The 19,452-nt window shown below is 55.6% G+C and overlaps 2 protein-coding genes and 2 long non-coding RNA genes across 4 annotated transcripts in view; 3 read left to right on the top strand and 1 right to left on the bottom strand.

Moving 5' to 3' along the window:
- Nucleotides 1-1,420, top strand: part of NAT10 (N-acetyltransferase 10) — a 33,261-nt gene extending 31,841 nt beyond the window's left edge. The window contains exon 29 of the mRNA XM_037522477.2: nucleotides 676-1,420. Coding sequence (XP_037378374.1) covers nucleotides 676-787 — 112 coding nt within the window. The 3' untranslated portion in view covers nucleotides 788-1,420. The remainder of the gene's footprint in view (nucleotides 1-675) is intronic.
- Nucleotides 1,421-4,838: 3,418 nt separating this feature from the next.
- Nucleotides 4,839-19,452, bottom strand: part of ABTB2 (ankyrin repeat and BTB domain containing 2) — a 157,727-nt gene continuing 143,113 nt past the window's right edge. The window contains exons 5-17 of the mRNA XM_037522479.2: nucleotides 19,060-19,225; nucleotides 16,277-16,366; nucleotides 15,736-15,837; nucleotides 14,049-14,145; nucleotides 13,645-13,780; nucleotides 11,948-12,177; nucleotides 10,538-10,716; nucleotides 10,074-10,179; nucleotides 9,809-9,911; nucleotides 9,273-9,363; nucleotides 7,061-7,129; nucleotides 6,410-6,523; nucleotides 4,839-6,016 (exon numbers count right to left, since the gene is read on the bottom strand). Of these exons, the coding sequence (XP_037378376.2) occupies nucleotides 5,819-6,016; nucleotides 6,410-6,523; nucleotides 7,061-7,129; nucleotides 9,273-9,363; nucleotides 9,809-9,911; nucleotides 10,074-10,179; nucleotides 10,538-10,716; nucleotides 11,948-12,177; nucleotides 13,645-13,780; nucleotides 14,049-14,145; nucleotides 15,736-15,837; nucleotides 16,277-16,366; nucleotides 19,060-19,225 (1,681 nt within the window). The 3' untranslated portion in view covers nucleotides 4,839-5,818. The remainder of the gene's footprint in view (nucleotides 6,017-6,409; nucleotides 6,524-7,060; nucleotides 7,130-9,272; nucleotides 9,364-9,808; nucleotides 9,912-10,073; nucleotides 10,180-10,537; nucleotides 10,717-11,947; nucleotides 12,178-13,644; nucleotides 13,781-14,048; nucleotides 14,146-15,735; nucleotides 15,838-16,276; nucleotides 16,367-19,059; nucleotides 19,226-19,452) is intronic.
- Nucleotides 6,378-11,639, top strand: LOC119255373 (uncharacterized). Its single transcript, XR_005127451.2, has 6 exons — nucleotides 6,378-6,771; nucleotides 6,992-7,150; nucleotides 7,965-8,048; nucleotides 8,597-8,924; nucleotides 9,174-9,387; nucleotides 11,356-11,639. It is a non-coding gene; the product is annotated as an uncharacterized LOC119255373 (long non-coding RNA).
- LOC129146581 (uncharacterized) lies at nucleotides 11,979-16,998 on the top strand. Its single transcript, XR_008553462.1, has 3 exons — nucleotides 11,979-13,426; nucleotides 13,552-13,926; nucleotides 16,079-16,998. It is a non-coding gene; the product is annotated as an uncharacterized LOC129146581 (long non-coding RNA).

Genomic DNA, 19,452 nt, shown 5'->3' with positions numbered 1-19,452 from the left:
GCTTTGCTGCAGGAGCGCACTTGTAGACACAGCAGTTCCAGTTGGGCTAGAACCTTTCTTGTGGTTTCCCTTGGGCAGCGAATGAGACCTCCCGGCCTTGGGCCTCTGGAGATGAGGCTTCTACCTCCACCTATGGGGTTGGTGTGGAGGATGCATTCTTGGCGTTGTCATAGTTACTGACAGTCTCCTGAAGAGTTTATGTTGGAAACGTTGGGAAGAGACAACCTTGTGACTCTGGGAGCTGTGGATCCCAGCAGTCGGATATTCTCTGCCTGTCACTCACCACCGAATGCTCCAGCATCAGTGCTGCCTCATTTCCCAGGTGCCCTCTGACACGGCGTTACAGAGAGTTAGATGGGGAGTATCTAACCTGGAAGGGGGATGGAAAGTCTTTTGCTGAGTGATCCCCGAGTAGGTCAGCAAGGGCCCACTGAAATGTGCAGCCCAGTTACTCCCTGAGGCTCTTGATTAGGAAAATTACGGCAACAGCACAGCAGAAAGCACTGATTTTTTTCCTTGGAGTCTCATGCTTAGATGAGGGACTATCCTCAGGTCAAGGTCACTAGATAATATGTTTGGCGTCCAGGGTAATCTGAGTGGTGAGCATGGTGGGAGGGAAACGTATGATGCCATATTTTATCCTTCCTCTTTCTATTCCTGCTTTTCTTCCTTCAGTGACAAGAAAAGGAAGTTGGAAGCCAAAAATGAACCCAAACAGAACAAAAAGTTAAAGAAAAACAGAGAGATGAAAAGCAGAAAAGATATGAAACTGAAGCGGAAGAAATAGCGAGAGAAACTTGGACCTTGGCGCTGACTTATAAGGAGCCACTCTGCCTTTCTGAACTGTCTCTGCTGGACTGGCCAGCAGCCTGGCCTGTTAAAAGCAACAAGAACCCCATCAAACCCAGGAGCTGGCCGGGAATTCAGTCTCTGGGCCAAGCTGGCTTGAAGGCAGTGTCCCTTCTGAATGAGTCTGCTTGGAACTTGATATTTGGGCAAACCTCTGGCACTGCTGAGGGGCTGCCTCTTCCCAGTCCAGACGCTCCTTTCCCATGAGTTCATATTTTCCTTTGGGCCCAGCTTTTTTGGTTCCTTGGGGAAGCCATGCTGACAGGAGTCTGTTGGGGCAACCGTGGACCTTTGCTCATGGGCTTGTCCTACACCCTGAGGCCTGGGGCAGCAGGAGTCTAGTCAGGCTGCCATGCTGGGATTGGCATTGCTTATTCCATCCCACTCCTGGCTCCTGTGGGCCTGCCGCCTCACTGTCCCATAAAACCACAGCTCTGGACTCGGGAGAGATGACGTCTGAGTTCTCTAAATTTATTATTCCATTTGGGAAAAAATGTTGGGAAAGTCTTTTGCTAGCAGGGGCAAGAGACGGCTAGAGACTCTATTTTTAATAAATAATCTAGAAAAGACCTGTTACCTGTGGGTGCTCATTGGCTTCACGTAGGTACATGTGGCACCTCCCTCTGTTTCTTAGGGTGGGTGCTGGCTGTCAGCACCTTGGTGGATGAGGGAATCCTGGCCAAGGTGAACAGTGCAGCTTAAAACCCTGGAGCCTGTGGGAGTGGCAGGCACTGACTGTTGACCACAGTGGATTGTTCCAAGGACTTGAAGCCAGAAGCCAGCCCCTCTCTGTGCCTAGTTCCCTCCAGGTTGTTTGATCCCTGGTGCCTGCAGGGGACAGATCTGGTGACTTCAAACGTGCTTTGGTATATTGTACGGTATCCACTTTCCAAGTCCCAAATCCTGTACTGTTGTTGACACCTTGACCCTCTGTTGGTTTCTGTAGATTGTTCCTTATCCACGTGATCAAGTGCAAGAACAGCTCAAGGTGGGAGCCAGGTCAGTCGCGCCCAGGTTTGATGTGCCTTTCTACCTGCTGTGGTGCGTAAGTGTATGGCCATCCTCACGCTGCCTGTGGTGCACCTTCTGCAGTGGTGTTTCTAGCCAAAGCACTCACATGGTGGCCTTGGTGACTGGTGTTCCTGGGTTTTTCAAAACACTGCTCTTTGCTGAGTCCACACAGAACTTTCCCTAGGACCTAATGTGTGGTCGGGCTCCCAGGCATGTAATGCGGAGGTCTCTAGTGTGAGGACAGAGAAGGAAAGGGAGCTCTGGACCAAAGAGGACCAGAATACCTCACTGCTAGCCCAGGTTCAGTGAGAGGAGAGCAAATGCTGCCAGCCCGCACCTTGGTCTGCCATGGCCTGCCTCTAGTAGGGGGCTCTGCGGGAGCTTCGTCTCCTGGATCTGTGGCTCCTGCCTGCAAACCCTGTGGCAAGTCTGCAGGCAGTCTGAGGAGATGGAAGTAATTTTTGATCAGCGTCCAGGTGAGCGCCTGGGTCTTTTGAGGATTTTCCTAGTGTGGCAGAAGCAGACTCCTCAGGGTCAGAGCTGCGTGGTGCCTTCAGGTGATCCGGGCTCATCATCCCACCGGCTCAGAAGGGCCCAGCCTGGGCCGAGCCCTGGCGCAGCATCTCTAGCTCCAGGTTGCCTGGTTTGACTCTAGCTCTGCCTTGACCCTCTCTGTGGCCTTGGCCCCCTCCCTTCCCCTGCCAGCCCTGCAGGCCCACGTGTGGTGGCAGCACCTGTCACAGGGCTGCCGTGAGGAGCTGAGCGCAGTACCTGCTAGGCGGCAGGTTCTCGGGAGATCGCTGGGCTTGGGCACCATCACAGCGGGGTTTGCTGCACATGTGAGGTCACTTGAGCTTGAGCCTGGGCAAGGGCTGGCGCTTGCCACACCCGAGTGGAAGCAGCCACGCGCCTGGGCCTGGCCAGCTCCGGGTCATGAGAGCGCTCACGGCTTATAAACTCTGGGGGTTCTCTGAGAGGCCTTCTCTGTGTCAAAAAGGAAGCAAACATTTTGCAGTCCTGGCCTTGTATTTGCCAAGAGTATGTTCTTAGGCAGCCTCTGTACTTGTGGTGATCTTGGGTTCTCCTCCAAACCTGAAAAAGCATGAATCCCCCAGACCTTACCATCTGGCCCCCAGACAGAGTGACATCTGTAAAGCTCGGCTCAGGCAATCTCACTTGCAAAATGAATTCAGCTAGACTGGTGATGAATGCTGCCACCAGGCCAGGCTGGGGGCTGAACAAAGGAGGTTCCTAAATGGTCTCCATCCCTCCGAGCTGGGAGGGCTGCGGCTGGCCTGCTTCTGCGCTTCCGCTGCTCATCTGGCCCCGTGGCCCCGGAGGACTCAGTGACCAGGAGACAGACACAAAGGGGCTGCCGAGGCGGCTGGGGGAGGGGAGGAAAGAAGTGACCATCACCTTGGGAAAATGTAGACTTGTTATCTGAGGCCATTGCATCACCCAGTCCCATGTGCCAGTCTGCGGGGTGGGGCGGGGGCATCTCGGGCCTGAAAAGGTATTTCAGACATCAAACTGGGAGTGGGGGGGGTTCCTCAATTCTGTTGTCGTTGCAAGGGAGTGGGGGCAGCTGGAAAGGGACAGCCTTGAGGCTTTCTCTTGGTTCCCTGGCTGGTTCAGGGAGAAAGCCATGCTGACCTGGCGCCTGGCCAGTGGCGGTGGGCAGGGAGCAGAAAGAAGTGAAGTACAGGAGTGCGGGGCTGCCGCCTGGACCTTGATGCAGCACCCTCTCCGGAGGGGGTTTCCTTCAGGGATGAGGACAGTGGACTCGAGTACAGAACTGATGCCTCAGCACCTTGTTACCCAGGCGTTCCTGCTCAGGAGTCCATGTTATTCTGGCCAGTAGCCAAGGAAGGCAGCTGGAGGAGAAATGGCTGCTTTGCCTGGACTGGGAGGTGTGATACCAGGTAAGTGATCGCACACCCCATTTCCATTGTAGTTGTACTTTTTTTCTAATTTAAGTGCTTAAGAGTGTTCTGCTACACAGTCTCGAAGGGCCCCTGTCCCTCCTTAACTTCCCTTTAACCTGTCCCTGGAGAGTGAGAGAAAGGAAACCGCTGGGCCTCTAGTCTGAAGCCAGCTGGCAACTAGACCGCACCTTTTAGGCCAGGTGGCTGGCTGAGAGTGTCCTACAGGGGTGCAGGAACTTGGGAAAGTGGCTGCTCCAGACAGCTAGCAGGGGAGAGTCCCTCAACCAGCCTGAGGTCCAACGGCCTTGAGACGGAGCTGAGGGGTGTGTGTGTGTCTCTCCTCCCTTTGGCCACCAGGGGGCGCTGTGGGTCCACACACGGCCCCTTCCCCACACAGGGCAGGCTCAGGTTCCGCCTCTAGCTGCAGGGCCTGGGTCCCACCCAGCAAAGCCAGGCAGTGGTCTTTGTGTCTTTCAGCTGGGAAGTCCTGACTTGTCAGTCACAATCACAGCTACTCTGGGTCAGTGTCCCAGTGACCTTAGGAATGTGTCTCTTTGCCTCAGGCAAGGATTCTTTTAAAAACCTTTATGCCTGTACTTTGTACCTAAAACAAACCACAGTCAGCTTCTGAAAAACTCCTGAGCCCAAGTCACCTGAGCCCAAGTCACCCGTTCACTGTCCTTCCATTACCAGGTGGTATAGTCTGCTCTGGCTTAGCAGGGCCCCAATGCAGGCCCCGCCCAGGGACAGGCCTCCTGTCAGGCCAGTACCCCCAACTCCCTGGGCCACAGCTTTGGACGGTGCAAGGGTTTACAAACTATTTAGACAGCAGCTCCCACACCAGGGTCAGGAAAGATCAGAGAAGCCAACAGCCATCTCGGCTCTTTGCCATCAGGTCCTGTCCCTCCGCAGACACTTTTTCTGTCCAGCTAAGTGGCACAGTGGTTGGGGTGGGATCCCCAGGCTCAGGTCCTGGGAGAGGTTATTGGCAGAGGGTCCTGTCCCCCAGAGCCAGGAGCCCCGAGTAACAAAGGCATTGGCTCTGGGTTTTCTTTCTGGTCCTAAATAGGCTCCCCACCCCGGCTCTGAGCATCCCTCTTCCTGGAGCAGTGAGGCCAAGGTCATTGTTAATGAGTGTTTATTGTTAATAAAACCATGGTAGATTTACAATAAGTGACATTAATGTATAGTTACAGTATCATACAATATTACAGCAATAAAATAACACCTTTTCCTTTGTACATCCAGCTCAAGCAGCTAGTTGAAAATATTTTCCAGGATTGCAAGCCCCCAGGGGCTTTTCAAGGTGACCAAAGTGACACCTCCTGAAATCTCTGGGGCTTTTGGTGAATAAATAATTTCTAAGGTGCGGCCAGGCAGCTGAAGAAGGCTACACCCAGAGCAAGCTGTCGGGAATGCTCCCCAGTGTCTGGACCTGAGCTGTGTCTGCACCCCAGGAGAGTCGGCGCCTACTGACTGCAGGTAGGGGGAGGGGACAAAGCAGAAGGTCCCCCAGTGCCCCACCCTTTAGATCCCTAAGACCTAATAAGAAGTGCGCACCGCTCTCCGATCCAAATGAAAGGCCTCTCATGAGAGACCCGACTTGGGTTTGGGGGTTTAAGACTCTGCTTCCTGAGCCCACTGACGCAGCCTAAATCTAGGCCTGGGGGTTCAAACTGACCTTTGCTTTGGCCCCTAAAACAGCAGCAGCAACCAAAGCTGAGGCCACCAGGCTCTCCCATGCAGCTGCTGACCTCTAGGAGGGGATAAAGGCCACCTTTAGCCACCTCTACCCATCCCTAGGTGAGCCAGCAGCTCTGGGGCAGAGGGATTGAGGATGGGGTTGCCCACCCCACAGGCAAGCAGCACCTGCGAAGGTGCCTGGGAAGGATGGGGAGATGGAAGCCCGTGAGCCTGGCCTGTAACCAGGGCGCCCCCAGTGCTCTTGTGCCCAGCCTTTCCCACCCCTAGGTGCCCGAAGCCAGAGGCCTGGCCCAGAGCCGGTTGGGCATGTTGACCAGCCAGCCCACACCTCACACCCGGGAGGTGATGTACACGGAGTGCACACGCTTGGCCAGCGTGCTCTGCAGGTCCTGCAGCGGGTCCAGGCCCTGCACCTTGCTGCTGCGGCCATAGATGAGCTGCCGGAAGGAGTCCTGTTCTAGCAGGGCCTTCATGTGCTTCAGGAAGAAGCCCTCGCAGAACAGGGCCAGTTCTGGGGCATTGTGGATCTGTGGGAGCAAGTGGGGATAAGGGGGTGAGACTCCAGCATAGCACTACTTCGTCTAAAACTTCCCTCCCACCCCCACCGATTTGCAAGGGGACAATGCCTTAGTTTTGAGTCTAGCAGGTAACTGCCGCTTACTAAGATGGAGAGGACTAAGGAGAGACACGGGAGAAAATCAGGTAAGACTCGAATTGATCTGACTCGGGTAGCCATTTGCCTCAGTTCTCTGACCCAGCCTGGGGGTGAGCTGGGATCCACCTGCCTTGAAATCCCAACTGCCTAGTGCCATGCTGCTCTGCTGGGCAGCGATCATCCCTCACCTACAGCTCCCTGTGCTCACCAAAGCTGCCAGGGGCCAGGCAGAATGAGGCAGCTGTGGGAAGGTGGGGGTGCTCACCTTGGCATACTTGTAGGTGTTCACAGCGCCCTCTACGCTGAGGGTCTGGGAACACAGGATCTCGCAGTGTCTCTGCAGGGCATCCAGCTGGAATAGGCTGGCAGCGGACAGCAGCTGGTGGGGTAACAAAGGCAGTTTGGGGTTGACCAGAGTGCATAGTCAGGCCTGTGGCCTTAGCTCTCCTACACAGACCCTCAGGGGCCCTGCCCACTTGTGGGTTAAGTCTAACAGCCTTGATTTATTTCTGATCTAGGCCATCCAGGCATTTGCTGGGACAACTTGGGAGGCACAGGAGGGTGACAGGCACTGGCTGGGAGCTTAAGTATAAGATACAGCTTCCATCAACATGAGCTTCTAGCTGGGTGAGTAGAAGGCCCAGCTGTCTTCTGGTCCTCCGGGGCCTACCAGCCCCACCTGGGGTGTCCCTTTCTGATCCCTGGGCCTCACCCTGGAGATTAGACTGGGCAGACAATTCCCAGTCTCTCAAATAGCCCTTCCTGCCACAGAGAGAGAGGACCCAGGAGGTCCTGCAGCAGCCCCGACCCCCAAGCACACACACATGTTCTGTGCTTCTGATTGCAGGCTTCAGACCTGGCAGATGTCTCCACATGGAGAGACGTGGGCTTTGGCACCCAGGCTCCCTCTGCTCACCTCTAGGATGTCGGCAGTGGGGATGTCCATGGACTCTGTCCCTCCGTAGTACAGATACTGCATCATCATCTGCAGCGGGAGGAGGCCCAGGTGAGTACCAAACGGACCCACAGCCCCCAAGTCTGCTTATTTCTCCTTTTTCCAAAATCCTAATTATGCAGGTGGGGAGCTCAGGGGACATCTAACTGGCTGCCCTCAGCAGCCCACCTCTAATTCTCCTGTTGGCCATAGGGCTCCATGTGGGGGTGAGAGCGAGCCCAGAGTGGGCACTTAGGCGTAGAAGGACCCTAGCAGATAAACAAGGAGACTGGGGAGGGAGAGCTACACTTAGACATGCTTTGCCAGCGTGCTGGAGCCTGGGGAGGGTCCCAGTGGAAAAGGAAAAATGATTTTCCCTGGCTGGCCAAAGAAAAGGCCCTGGTGAAGCGCTGGCAAGTATGTAAGTAAACACAGTTCTAGCTGACACAGGCGCTGTTAGAACTGGGAAGAGGCACCAGAGGGTCTAGGAGGAAGCCCAGCTGCAGGGGACAAAAGCAGGGAGATGGCCCGGTCAACCCAGACTCATCCTACACCCTGTCCCACACCCTGGGGCTCAGTCACCAAGTCCCAGGCACTCCCCTCCATCCCACTGCCACTGTCTGGTCACCGTCGACCCTCAACCTGGCCCCTGTAATCAATGACTGCAGTGATGCCCCTCCAACCAATTGTTAGGGGGAAAGGATGTCCTGAGCAAACTCCATGCAGGTTTTGTGGACGCCACCCTCAAGTCCCAGTAACCCTCCCTCTGGTAATGATGGGCTTTGTCATTCCCAGTGTCTTGATGGCTGCGGTCTGGAGTAGGGGTGGAGTCCACAAAACCTGTATGGAGTTTGCTCAGGACATTCTTTCCTTCTTTGCACTCTAGAATGAACTTTGTAAATGCAAGCTCGACCTTCCAAGTCCTAGGTTGGAATTCTGGCTCCATCATTTCTCAGCTGTGTGACTTTGGGTAAGTTACTCAACTTCTCTGTTCTTCTGACTCCCTCCCACCCCTTCCTAGGCCAGTGCTGTGAAACTTGAGAATAGAGACACATGTCTAGACAAGTGTTAGTGATGACAGTGACCTCATTGTAGGATCCACCTGTCCTTGGGTTAGAGCCCAAGCCTTGGGCTATGGCTCCTTGGGGCAGCGTAAGACTCATTTCTGGATATTCTGACTGAATTGTTCCCCAGACTAGACTAGAGGGCATTGCTGAACATCTCATGGTCTCTGGCTACTAGGGTTTTGGGTGCACTGGTCCTGCTATCTGCAGCTCTTGGTAACAGGCCAGCTGCCTTGTCCCTGACACCTGCAGGAAGTGACTTCCTCTCCTCACATTTGGTGTAGATGCCTCGAATTGCTTGCTCTCCCAGTGCTCCCCCACCATGCCTCACACTATTTCATGATCCTGTTTACTTCCGTCCCCACAATGCCTGTGAGTAAAGGGAGCGTGAGAGGGACCACGACATTCTAGATGGTGAGTCGTTGCACTTCTGAGGCCCTGTCTCTCCCCTTAGGCTCATCCTGGGCGGGGCCAGGCTCTAGACCCACACGCCAGCAGCCTCTTGGTACAGCCTCAGGCCCTCCGGGTGGAGCCCACTGCAGCCCTCACACAGTCATCACTTTCCAGGGAGGCGCTCCCAGCAGTCTCCTGGACCCTCTGCTGTGTCTGGCAACCAGCCTGTCTAGGGTCGCCATCACACAGCCTCTGGAGTGCTCCAAAGTCTACAGCTTGCAAGACCTGACCCTCGTCTGCTACCATCAGGATGGGCTCATCACAGCCTTTCTGCTTGGCCTGCTGACACCCTACCTGAGCGTCTGAGCTGCACCAGGCACTCCGACAAGGTCAGTGGTGCTGGGAGCCCAACCTGAGGAGCAAGGGTCCCATGCACTCCTTGGGCAGTGCATGTCTGTCCCCGCATGTCTGTCCCCACAGACCCCTTGTCCAGTGCTTGAGCTCAGGATGCGAGAGATGGCTCTGAAGGTACACCTCCTGCACCCCCTCCCCCCAAAAAAAACCACATACGGTAGCCACTTTGCACAGGGAAAAACCTGGACTCTATATAACCTGACCACTGGTGTCCCCAAATGCAGATGGCATCGGGAGTGGAACAGAATATGCCACTGACGGTGATGTCTGCGCAGACGGACAGAGGTCATGCCCCTGAAAAGCGTGCGGCGTGGAGCTCCCACCTGGAAGATGTGGTACTTCATGTCGCTGATCTCAATGGTCTTGCTGCTGTCGCCATCCTGTTCTGATTTATTGGTCATCAGCGTCTTGAACCTGGAGCAAAGGAGGTGAAATGAGGTGGGTCTCGAATGCGCCTTTTACCCCCTCCCTGTGTGGCGGTGGCGCCGTCTAGCACTTGACCGCTCACCAGGATGTGGGGCTTCTACAAAAGACCGCCGTGCTCCCAAAGCCATAATTCTCAGTGACACTGACAGGGCCCTGGGCTGACAGCTTGCCAAGCCCCGCCCCCCCCACGAGTGACCATGACACCTGGGGCTGGAAAACCAACTTCATTCCGGAACAGTGATTTTTTTTCTAATATTCAAAAGTAATGGCCAGAGCACTCTCGTCTCTGAGAACTCTGGGCCCAGCCCCACTGTCTGCCTTCTGCTCCGATTTGGAGCTGGTGGGAGCTCCAAGGCTGTGGGGTGCCCCGCCCAGGACCCTTCTCCAGCACGTCTGTCATCTGACAGCAGCTGCCTGGCCCCTGGGCACCTACCTGTTAGAAGCCGTCACCAGCAGGACTTTGTGTGCATAAAACAGCTTTCCTTCCACCAGGAAGGTCACGTCCGACATCTCCTTGTTGTTTAAAAAGTGAGGATCTGTGCCAGAGGGGGAGAGAGTGGAAATGACTGAGTAGCCCACCTCCAGGCATTTTTTAAGTGAGCTGGGAGGATGCAGAGGTGTGAACAGAGAACCTGAGCCCTGGCCTTGGCACTTGGGAATGGGTAAGGAGGACACAGATGTGGGGGGCAGCCCATCACCTAGTCTGGCCGGCAGGGTCTTGCGGATCTCTGGGATGCTGGGGATGGGGCTGCTGCCGTAGCAGTGTGTGAAGATGGCGGCCAGCTGCTGGATGACAGAGTCGTTCTGCGGGGAGAGAGGCGGAGAGAGGCCAGTTAGCACGCTACTCGCTGTGGTCTGTTTACAGCTACAGATACTTCAGATTAATTTCAAAAGTCCAGGCCAGGATTAGAACAGCCTTGGTCTTTTGTTCCTCCTGGATCAGGCTTAGCAAGAGACCGCCTATTCCTTTATCAATGAATCCCCAAATTGCTTTTTTGGCCAGACTCCAGCCCAGAAAAATCCATGGCCTCTGCCCTCAGCTGCCAGGCAGTGCAGGCCTGGGTGGGCACCCACCTCAGTGTGGGGCCTGCCCAGAGCCTGGGTTGGGCTGTGGCTCTCTAACTGGGCTTCTTGGGGTGGGGCCCTGCCTGGCAGCACTCACTTTGCTGGTTTTGAGGATCTCGAACATGAGCTGCAGGCCCTCGGTCACCAGCTCCTCGTTGTATTCCTCCTCCTTGATGGAGCTGAAATCCCGCAGGAGGCTCTGCATCATGGAGTACCGGGACTGGGAGAAGGAGGTTCTCAGAGACTCGATCCAGACGTGCAGCTTCCAGGGCACTCCTGGGTGGCAGGGAAGGGCAGAGGTCAGCTCCTGGCAGTGCCCCCACGGACCCCCTTTACAGCAGCCTCTTGAGATACACCAGATGTCTGTGGGGGTGGGGAGCCACCCCTTCCCCTAGATCCCCCTTCTGTCTGCGTGCTGAAATGACCCCTTTTCTATCCTGACAGGCCTCTCTGAGAGGTGGGAGTCCACATTCCCATCAGAGGAGGTGCAGGGAGCCCAAGCTCTGGAAATCTAGAGCCCAGCCTAGGGAGTCAGGTGTCACCCTGGCACCCACACTGGCCTTACTGCTTATTGGGCCCTGCAATTACTCCCTGGGGAGGATTATTATGAGGGGTGGCCAGGTGGATGCGGATGCCCTAGGTCCTCAGGACACATGGGCCCTGTGCCTGTCTGGAACCCCCCAGTGGCACATAATTACTGTTTACCAGCAACCTGGAGTGTGTCAGTGAGGCCACAGAACCATTTAAAACTACTCGGTGAAGGTCATGACAAAAGCTAGTCATGTTCCTGGTAATTAGAGAGCTGCTAAACCCCTAGCCTCACTGTGGATTAAAAAAATGCCCCAGTGGCATTCCCCAGGGCCAGGATGATGCAGGGGGTGGAGGGGGAAACAGCACATTGCTTTATGACTGCAGGTGGGTGAGGTCCTGGCCTCAGCGAGGACGGCAGAGCCCGGGTGTGCCGTGGGAAGGCGTGCGGTGTGCTCTCAGCGTTTGTGAGCCGTGGCCCCGGGACAGCAAGGAAGTGCCACTAGGCGCTGGGCACTCATGGTGAGCCAGTCTGGGCCTGTATTTTGCATGACCACGTTCTTAGATAAGCAGCATTGATGTGCACAGCTGGGGTCTCCTTCCACCAGGCTGCCTGCCTCGCCTCCCCTGAGGAGAGGAAGGTCCACAGACATACAGGTCTAACGAGTGAGTGAGGCTGGCCCAGGGCCCAGAGCGCCTCCAGCTGGCCGGAGCCATGACTCAGATGCAGCAGATGTGCCTGGCGCTACAGAGCAGTCCAGGGCCTGAGGGACGAGGGCTGGGGTGATGACCGCCAGATGCGTCCCCCTTGAGGACTGACTGAGGATGGCATCGCCTGTCCTGACCAAGCTGCAGGCCTGTCACTGCCAGTGGACCTTGCTGGCTTCTGGCCTGCCAAAGAGCAGCAGTGTGTGTGCGCCTGTTCGAGTGTATAGGTGTGTGAGTGTGCACATGTACACACTTGCCCGCGTGGCCTCACCCAGCGTCCGAAGCTCCATGGTGATGTCCACGTAGCCGTGCTCAGCGCTGTAGTACATGGCCTCCTGCAGGGCTTTCGTGCGCGCCCGGCTCAGCCGCACAGGCCCCTCACCGCCACTGCCCTGGCTTGACGTATCACTTTCCTCTACGCCTTCAGCCAGGATCTCCTCCAGGGACAGCACGTCTGCTTTGGCCTGTTGCGGCTGCGTCAGAAGCTTCCTCAGGACGTTCCTGTGGGACAAGGGACAGGCGTGATGCATGAGGTCAGTGCCCTTCTGCACTGCCTTCCAGCACCTCGTGGCCCTACTGGGTGGCTAGGGGCATCTGTGGACACACAGCCCTCATGCCCTCATAGCCTACCCCTCCCAGGGAGACCGGGCCAGGGGTTGTGCACAGATACTTGGCAGGGAGGATGCAGGCACCCCTTCCCTCAATTATCCAGGTGCTACCGACTGAGAAGTCACAGCCTCTGGGGTCAAGCAGGCTCCGCCATCCGAGCTGTGTGACCTCAGACTGGCTATCCTACCCTCTGAGGCCTGCCGGCTTTGTCATCTGTTGAAGAGGGCTCAGCATTACTCTTTCCTGGGGTTAATGAGGCCACTGTGACCGCACTAAATGCAGAGCCTGATGCACAACAGACATAATAGCTGCTGACTGTATGTGCAGAACTGTCGGCAACACAGGACAAGCTTATACTTGTTCCCCTTCCTGCACTGATGAGGCTGACGTGAGGAGGTATGTTACACAGGACTCATCCCGTGTACCGGCGCGTGGGACCCCTGAACATCACCATTTTCAGGTGATCAATAGGTCTTGCTCAAGGTCACAGTGGGAGAGTGCACTGAACCCAGGACTTCAGCTCCAAACCCACATCCGTGGCCTGGGACTGGATGGCTGCAGCAAAGGTCACCTGGGGCCTAGCCTCCTCTCTGGAGCCCTTTCTCCTCCCCAGGATGAGAGCCATGGTGTGACACAGCCAACCTCACGGTCCAGAGACCCCTTGGGGGTCAGCTATAGCTGTGCTAGCCCAGGGGTGGTGTGCACGGGTATGTGACAGTGACCTGTGCTGTCCTGAGGATCCCATGTTGCAGGGAGTACACGAGCCAGCAGGCAATCCCCACGCTGGGCGGAGAGGGCCCATCAAGAAAATACAGGGGCACTTGGGGGAGGCAGGTTTAAGCGGGTGAGCATGGGCACAGGGTCACACAAGAAAAAGAGAAAAATGCTGGGGCAGAGTGTGGCTCTGAGGTGGGAGGCTGGCCCTTTCTCTGCCTTATAGTGACTCTTCTGTCTCCAGAGCTGCCCGCTGCTGCCCCTGAACAGGCCCCACGGAGCAAGGCTACCGTGAGCTCTTGGAGTGGAACCTGACTTCCTATAGCTTCACCAGGAGCCATGTGCCCTATGGAAGCCCCTGGAGCATGTGGCTGCGGGCCCCGGAGAGCCAGCACTGAGGTGGCTGCGGGGTGGTGTGTCCTGCACGGTATGCACTTTGAGAGACCAGGACTCTAGTCCCTGGTCTCCAACATCAGGGGCCCATGTGCTGGCTGGGGATCTGTGTCCTCTTTCTGTCTGACTCACATGCAAATGCCACCCTTTCTCCTCCAGGCCCAGTTCTTCTGCTCCCTTTTGGGGAACCAGAGCTCCTGAGAGCCGGTGTCATGTCCCCACATACACAGGGCAGCAAGCCCCAACAGGTACCTGTGGCCGTGGGCAGCTGAGTGGCTGAAGCAGTTCATGTCCTCGTGGAGGGAGGAGGCCATGCCGTTGGCTTCCAGCATGCTGAGGAGGGGGTCAGCACCTCGACTTAGCAGCAAGCTGACCAGCTCGTAGTTCCCTAAAAGACAAGGTGGACTGAGCATGCTGCCACCACCCATGTCACCAAGCCCTCTGCTGAGTCCTACCTGGTTGCTGAGCTCAGCAGAAACACAGATGGATGGGGCAAAGGGAGCCCTTCAGAAGCCCAGAAGCAGGGGCTTTAAGGTTAGTCTTGGGGGTTTGGGGCGAAATGTCCTGCTACAGAGCCAGCCAGGCTGGTGACACTGGGGAGGGGCAGGCAAAGCCTAGTGGCAATCAGGGACCCTTGCGGGCAGTGGTGTACCTACCAGCCGCAGAGGCGAGCTGCAGGGGTGTCTCCGCATAGCTGTCCTCACCACCATTCACTGCTGAGCCCTCCACGTGGGCTCCCGCATCCAGCAGCAGCTGCAGGGCACAGAGGAGGACCTTTCAGCGAGGCAGGGAGGGGCTGAGACATGTGCAGGAGGCAGCAGGCCTTTAGTTCTCTCCAGATTTGTGACCAAGGTGGCCACGGACTGGCACGGCAGCTTATCTGCACGGCTCTTCCGCCACTCTTGTGGCCGTGGACAAGCCCCTAAGCTGCTTGGAACTCTGAGCTATTTCTTTCAAACACTTTCCCATGAATTGGCTGCAATGACCCTTGTAAGAGTTCATGTAGATGAGCAGAGCAGAAAATGAGGCTCTGGGAGGCAGCAGAGGTTGGGGGGAAGGCAGAGGCGTTAGAGTCAGAACTGCTGAGGGCTGGGGCTGGCCAGTGAGCAACGAGGGCAGCTGCCTCAACTTCCTGAGCCTTAGTCCTGCTCATCTGAAAAACGGGGAGAGGCCTACCTTGCAGCATTATTGGGAATTAAATGAAATGGTGCGCAACTCTCTGCAGAGACTCAAAAAACTGGCTTTTAGGGTTCTCATTAGAAAGGTTCAGCACACCAGCCAGTAGTGGGGTGGCCTTTCTCCATCTGGCAAGGGCGGGCCTTGCTACGGACAGATGGGGCAGGGTTGACACTAGCAGTTCCAGCTAAGCTGGGCTGGCTTTGCCCTGGGGCAGGGTGGTGTCTGCGAGACAGGTGACTTTCTGTCTCACCTTTCCTGACTGGCTGCTCTGGAGGAAACCACCTTCCATCTTCTCCAGGTTTCTGGAGATCAAATCGCTCCTAGAGTCTATGCTTGGCAATCTCTGGGAAACCCACCTGCCCCTCACCCAGAGACTGGCGTGAGGGGCCCGTCTAGGCCACCCTCTCAGACTCCACTACAGTGGGTGGGGTGTGGGGCATCAGGAGGAGGCTCTTGTCAATTAGAAATCAGCCATGGCACCATCGCCTGTGCCGATGTGCCAAGGCAGATGTGGAGGCCTGCCCATCAGGATGAAACTGGGCAGCAGTCCAGGCAGGTCCATGGCACAACCCTGCAGGCTCGTCTGGGCTGGGTTGGAACTTTGCATAGGTTCTTAGGAGGGCAGTAACTGAAAAGCAGGTTGGTGTGGCACTGCTCGGTAACCCCCACTTAACTAAGCCTGGGCCTGTAGCAGGAGTCGACTCAATGACAGAGATGGGTAGAGCTGGTGTGACCCCTGCTCTCAGAGGACTCACAATCAAGTGGACAGTGAGGGAGTTATGTGGACTCCCAAAATGGGATGAGATAATTCTGAAAACCCTGTGGCCCCAGGAGCAAAGGAGCCTGGGAGTCGAGTGGCAGCGTGGCCAGGGCTCTGTCCACACTTGCAGAGATTCTAGCATGCACCGAAAGGTGCAGAGATACCAGATGAGCCTCTTGGCACCCTGGTACTGCTTGGGCCTGGGTCTTGTGCCCTAAAATTCCACATGTACCCTTATACATGCCTCTCCTTGAGGCAAGCCAGGTGTGTCTCTGCCTGCTGACAGGTGAGCCAGCCTGTACTTCTGCTTCTGGCATTTCTGATTCCACATGGGCCTGGGGCGACACTTGGGGCTCAGCCCATCTGGAAAGCTGGGGCATATTGCACACCTGCCAGGAGCTCACCTGGACCACAGAGATGTGTCCATGCAGCACAGCGAACGTCAGTGATGTCCAGTGTCTGCTGTCAGGGTGGATGGAGGGGTGCCTGGGAGAGTTGCTTGGAACCTGGCAAATACCACAAATGATCAGTGTTTCCTGGGTGAGTGACATTCCTGAACAGGTGACAGGCACCTGAGTTAAGAGGGTACCCTGCAGGGATGGTGACTAAGTGCTTTCTACATTTGACTGGTAATGTCTGCCAGGAGCATCTTATACCTCAGAGGAAGGTGAGGAGAGGGATGGCTGGTAAAGGGGAAGGTACTATGGTAACATAATTATGGCCACCTTCTCTCTATTTCCCCCTCAGCTCACCTGTCAGACAAGAAAGCCCGAATGGTGAGGAAAGATCCTCTTTGCTAAATGTCATTTCCGTGCATATTATTTGCAGTCTTCAGAAACATCTACCCAGTTGTCCAAAACCTTGCACCAGCATCGCCAGTGGAGATCTTGAGGTGCTTCCTTGCTAGGCCGGGGATTTAGGCACAGCTCTTTGGGGCTCCCTCACCTGGATGTCCAGATTTGCTCCGGCATCAATCAGCATCTGGACCATCGCTTCATCCCCAGCAGCACAGGCATACATCAGCGGCGTCATACCCTGCATGGACCAAAAGCAGGAAACTGAACATTGACATCTGGGCCACCGGCTTCTGTCCTAGGAACCAAAGGTCTGGTCCCCTGCTTGACAGGCTGCTCACCCTGAGTGACTCTGGATCCTGTGCTGGGTGGGCCTGCCCTTCCCCCTGCGCATCTAATACCTAAAGGGTGAATAGGGGACATTTCCACAGGCACTGCAGGCCCCCAGAGGTGTGAAGAGCACAGGCCACCTCTGCCCGGGAAACCTGTAAACTTGGTACACATTTCTTATACCTCTCTGCCTCAGTTTATCTTTGAAATGGAACTAGCAGCAGTATTTACTGTACAGGGTTGTCCGGCGTCTGAGTTCCTATGTGTAAGTGATTAGTACAGGACCAGCTTGGTCACACTAAATTAAAAGCATAACACTAACTTACGGCTACCGCGTTATCCCAGACCTGGAGAAGTGATTGACGTGCACCACCTCATTTAATCACCATAACATCCCTACTCAGGCTCATTATTACTATCCCCATTATGCCCCCTGAGGAGCAGAGAGCAATTAACTTATCCAAGATCACACAAGCAAGAGCAACTCCCACTGCACCCAGGTCTGAGCAGTGAACTTCAGCCTTTGGGGCACCTGGTGGAGGGTGGAGGGGTGTTTGATTTTAACATCTTACTCGACTGAGCCCGTCAGAGCTTTTCCAAAAGCTGAGGTCCAATCCCTCCCTGAGTTTAGGTGGGCGGTTAAGGGACTGCCTCCCTGGCTGGGAATCCCTCCCTGTGGCCAGTAACAGCACGGGCAGCAGTGGAAAGTGTTATTCCACAGCTGGATCCTGGCAAGCATTTGTCTGGAGCCCCGCGATGTTATTTATTAGGTTATTTGTGTGTAGACGAGATCTCCTTACCTCATAAATCCTTGCCTAGTACCCTGAGATAAAGAAATGGCCTGAGATTAATCACCGGTGAGAGGACTGTTTACCCACAGATTGCTCTGTAAATACCGAGGCTGAGGAGCAAACAGGATCAACACATAGAGAAGAGCCAGCCGCCACAGCGGGAACATTTGGCATTGCCGTTCCCTTCTGCATACACTGGACGCTTTTTCCTCCACACATCTGCACACAATCTGGAGTAAGCCAGGCTATAAGCCTTGTGAGGAGAAACTTTTCCCCCTCTGGCCCCATCTCTAGTCCAGGTAATATTAAGTGGCTAAATCAAACATCACAGCAGCAACAAACCCAGAATGAACTTTCATGGAACATTTGCCAGATGAAGGTCTCCCAACAAACTGGGCAGGAGCTACTACTTTCCCCCATGTTGGAGGTGAGACTGGGCCAGGAGAGGTGGAACAGGTCCCCCAAGATGCCCCGCCTCTGATGCTGTGTGTCCAGTTTCAAGGCCACAGGTGTCACCATGGCATTGCTGAATTCAGGGGAGATGACTCCCCGAGAATGAAAGTTCTTATGAAGCCCTGGAATCTGTGTTGACTGGGGGGGTGGGGAGGGGAATTCTGGGAGACCTGACACCCAGCCTGTCACCTCCCCAGTTGCGTGGCTACAGACAACCCGCCCAAGATGTCTGGTCTCCCTGCTTCACATATGCGTCTGCTGTCCCACCCCCATCACTCCTGCTCGCATCGTGCCCCCTGGAAGGCTTTGACCCTCCTCTGCTGCATCCCCACGGTCCTTCCCCCCTGCCTGACTCAGACTGTCCAGGAGGAAGTCTTCCCTGGCTGCTCCTGCCTGCCCTGTCAAAGGCCACCTGGGCCTCACAGTGCATTGGGTGCATCATCACACCCTGCGAGAGCGTTGCTTAACCCCTCGATCTAACCGTCATCCCTCAAGCTTCTGAGTCCTCCAGCCCACGGTGCCATTACCTACACTGCACGCACTCGCCACAGCGTCAGAGAAACGCACAGGCTATTATTCCACGTCGAGAGCCTGGCATGGGATTGCTTACATCCTTCTAGTCCCTACTCTGCTCCTACTAGTTGTGTGACCTTAGATAAGTCAATTCTGCGCCGGTTTCCTCATGGAAAATGGGGAGAGTAACTACCTGCATCATAGGGCTGCTGTTGCGACTAAATGAGTTAATCTGTACAAAGTGCTTAGAACAACGCCTGGCACATGGTGTTTTGCTCACGCTAGTGCTTCACAGCATAAACAAAGCCAACAAAAAACTCAAGTGAAATCCTATCTAAAATGACGTATCATTTCCAGTACCTCCATGCCCTGTCCCGGCTTTTATTCCTGAACACATCTAAAGGTGTACCCGGGATTTTACATGCTTGTTCCCTCGTGTCTGTCTCCCCCACTAGCATGGCAGCTCTGTGACAGCAAGGGTTTGTCGGGCCTGGCACAGAGTGGGCTCAAAAGACGCTCTCGTGCAAGTCCTAGCGGGTATCATGCACAGCTTGAAGCCAAGCTGAATCCTCTGGACAATCCCAGCCCTGCACCATCTGGGACAGTCTCCAGCCTTCCAGCGAGAAAGCAGAATCCCCATTTCCAAGGTTTTTAAAGGGGTGCTAGGGAAGTCTCCACGGGACCCCCACGTGGAACAGCCAGGTCACCATTTGGGAGGCAGGCTGCTGCTAGAAACACAGACCTGAGCAGGTGTCAGGCTGGGGACAGAAAGGACTGTCACCCATCCTGGCAATCACGAGTCCCTGACTGGTCCCCACACCCGGCCAGCGGAGCACTCAGAACGCACCTGGTCGTCCATGGTGTTCACCCCGTCGGGGCCCAGGGCCTCGATCGCCTGGTTGATGAGGTCTGTCCTCCCACAGTTGAGCATGCGGAAACCCAGGTCCTGGTTGAATTTTTCAGTAGCTGCTCGGGCATCCAGCCGCCGGAAGGAGCTGAAACAGCATTCGGGCCTGCGTGGAAGAGACCCAGGTGTGTGAGTGTGACCATACGTGCACTTCTGCTAGGACCCTGCCTCTCAATGAGACCCACAAGCTATGCTGGGCTGACAGGCGGGTAGGGTCAGAGGGGTGGAAAGGGCCACGAACGACAGGAAACAGTCCCAACTAAAACAATCCACCAGAGGACTGCCGAGTAGGGAAGGCGGGCTGGCCTGGCTGGGGCCATAGCACATGGCTGT

The sequence above is a fragment of the Talpa occidentalis genome, unplaced genomic scaffold, assembly GCF_014898055.3.
Source record: "Talpa occidentalis isolate TD23 unplaced genomic scaffold, MPIMG_talOcc4v2.1 talOcc4.3, whole genome shotgun sequence".
Classification (NCBI taxonomy): Eukaryota; Metazoa; Chordata; class Mammalia; order Eulipotyphla; family Talpidae; genus Talpa; species Talpa occidentalis.
The sequence above is the reverse complement of the archived record's forward strand: the minus strand, read 5'-3'. Positions and strand labels throughout refer to the sequence as shown.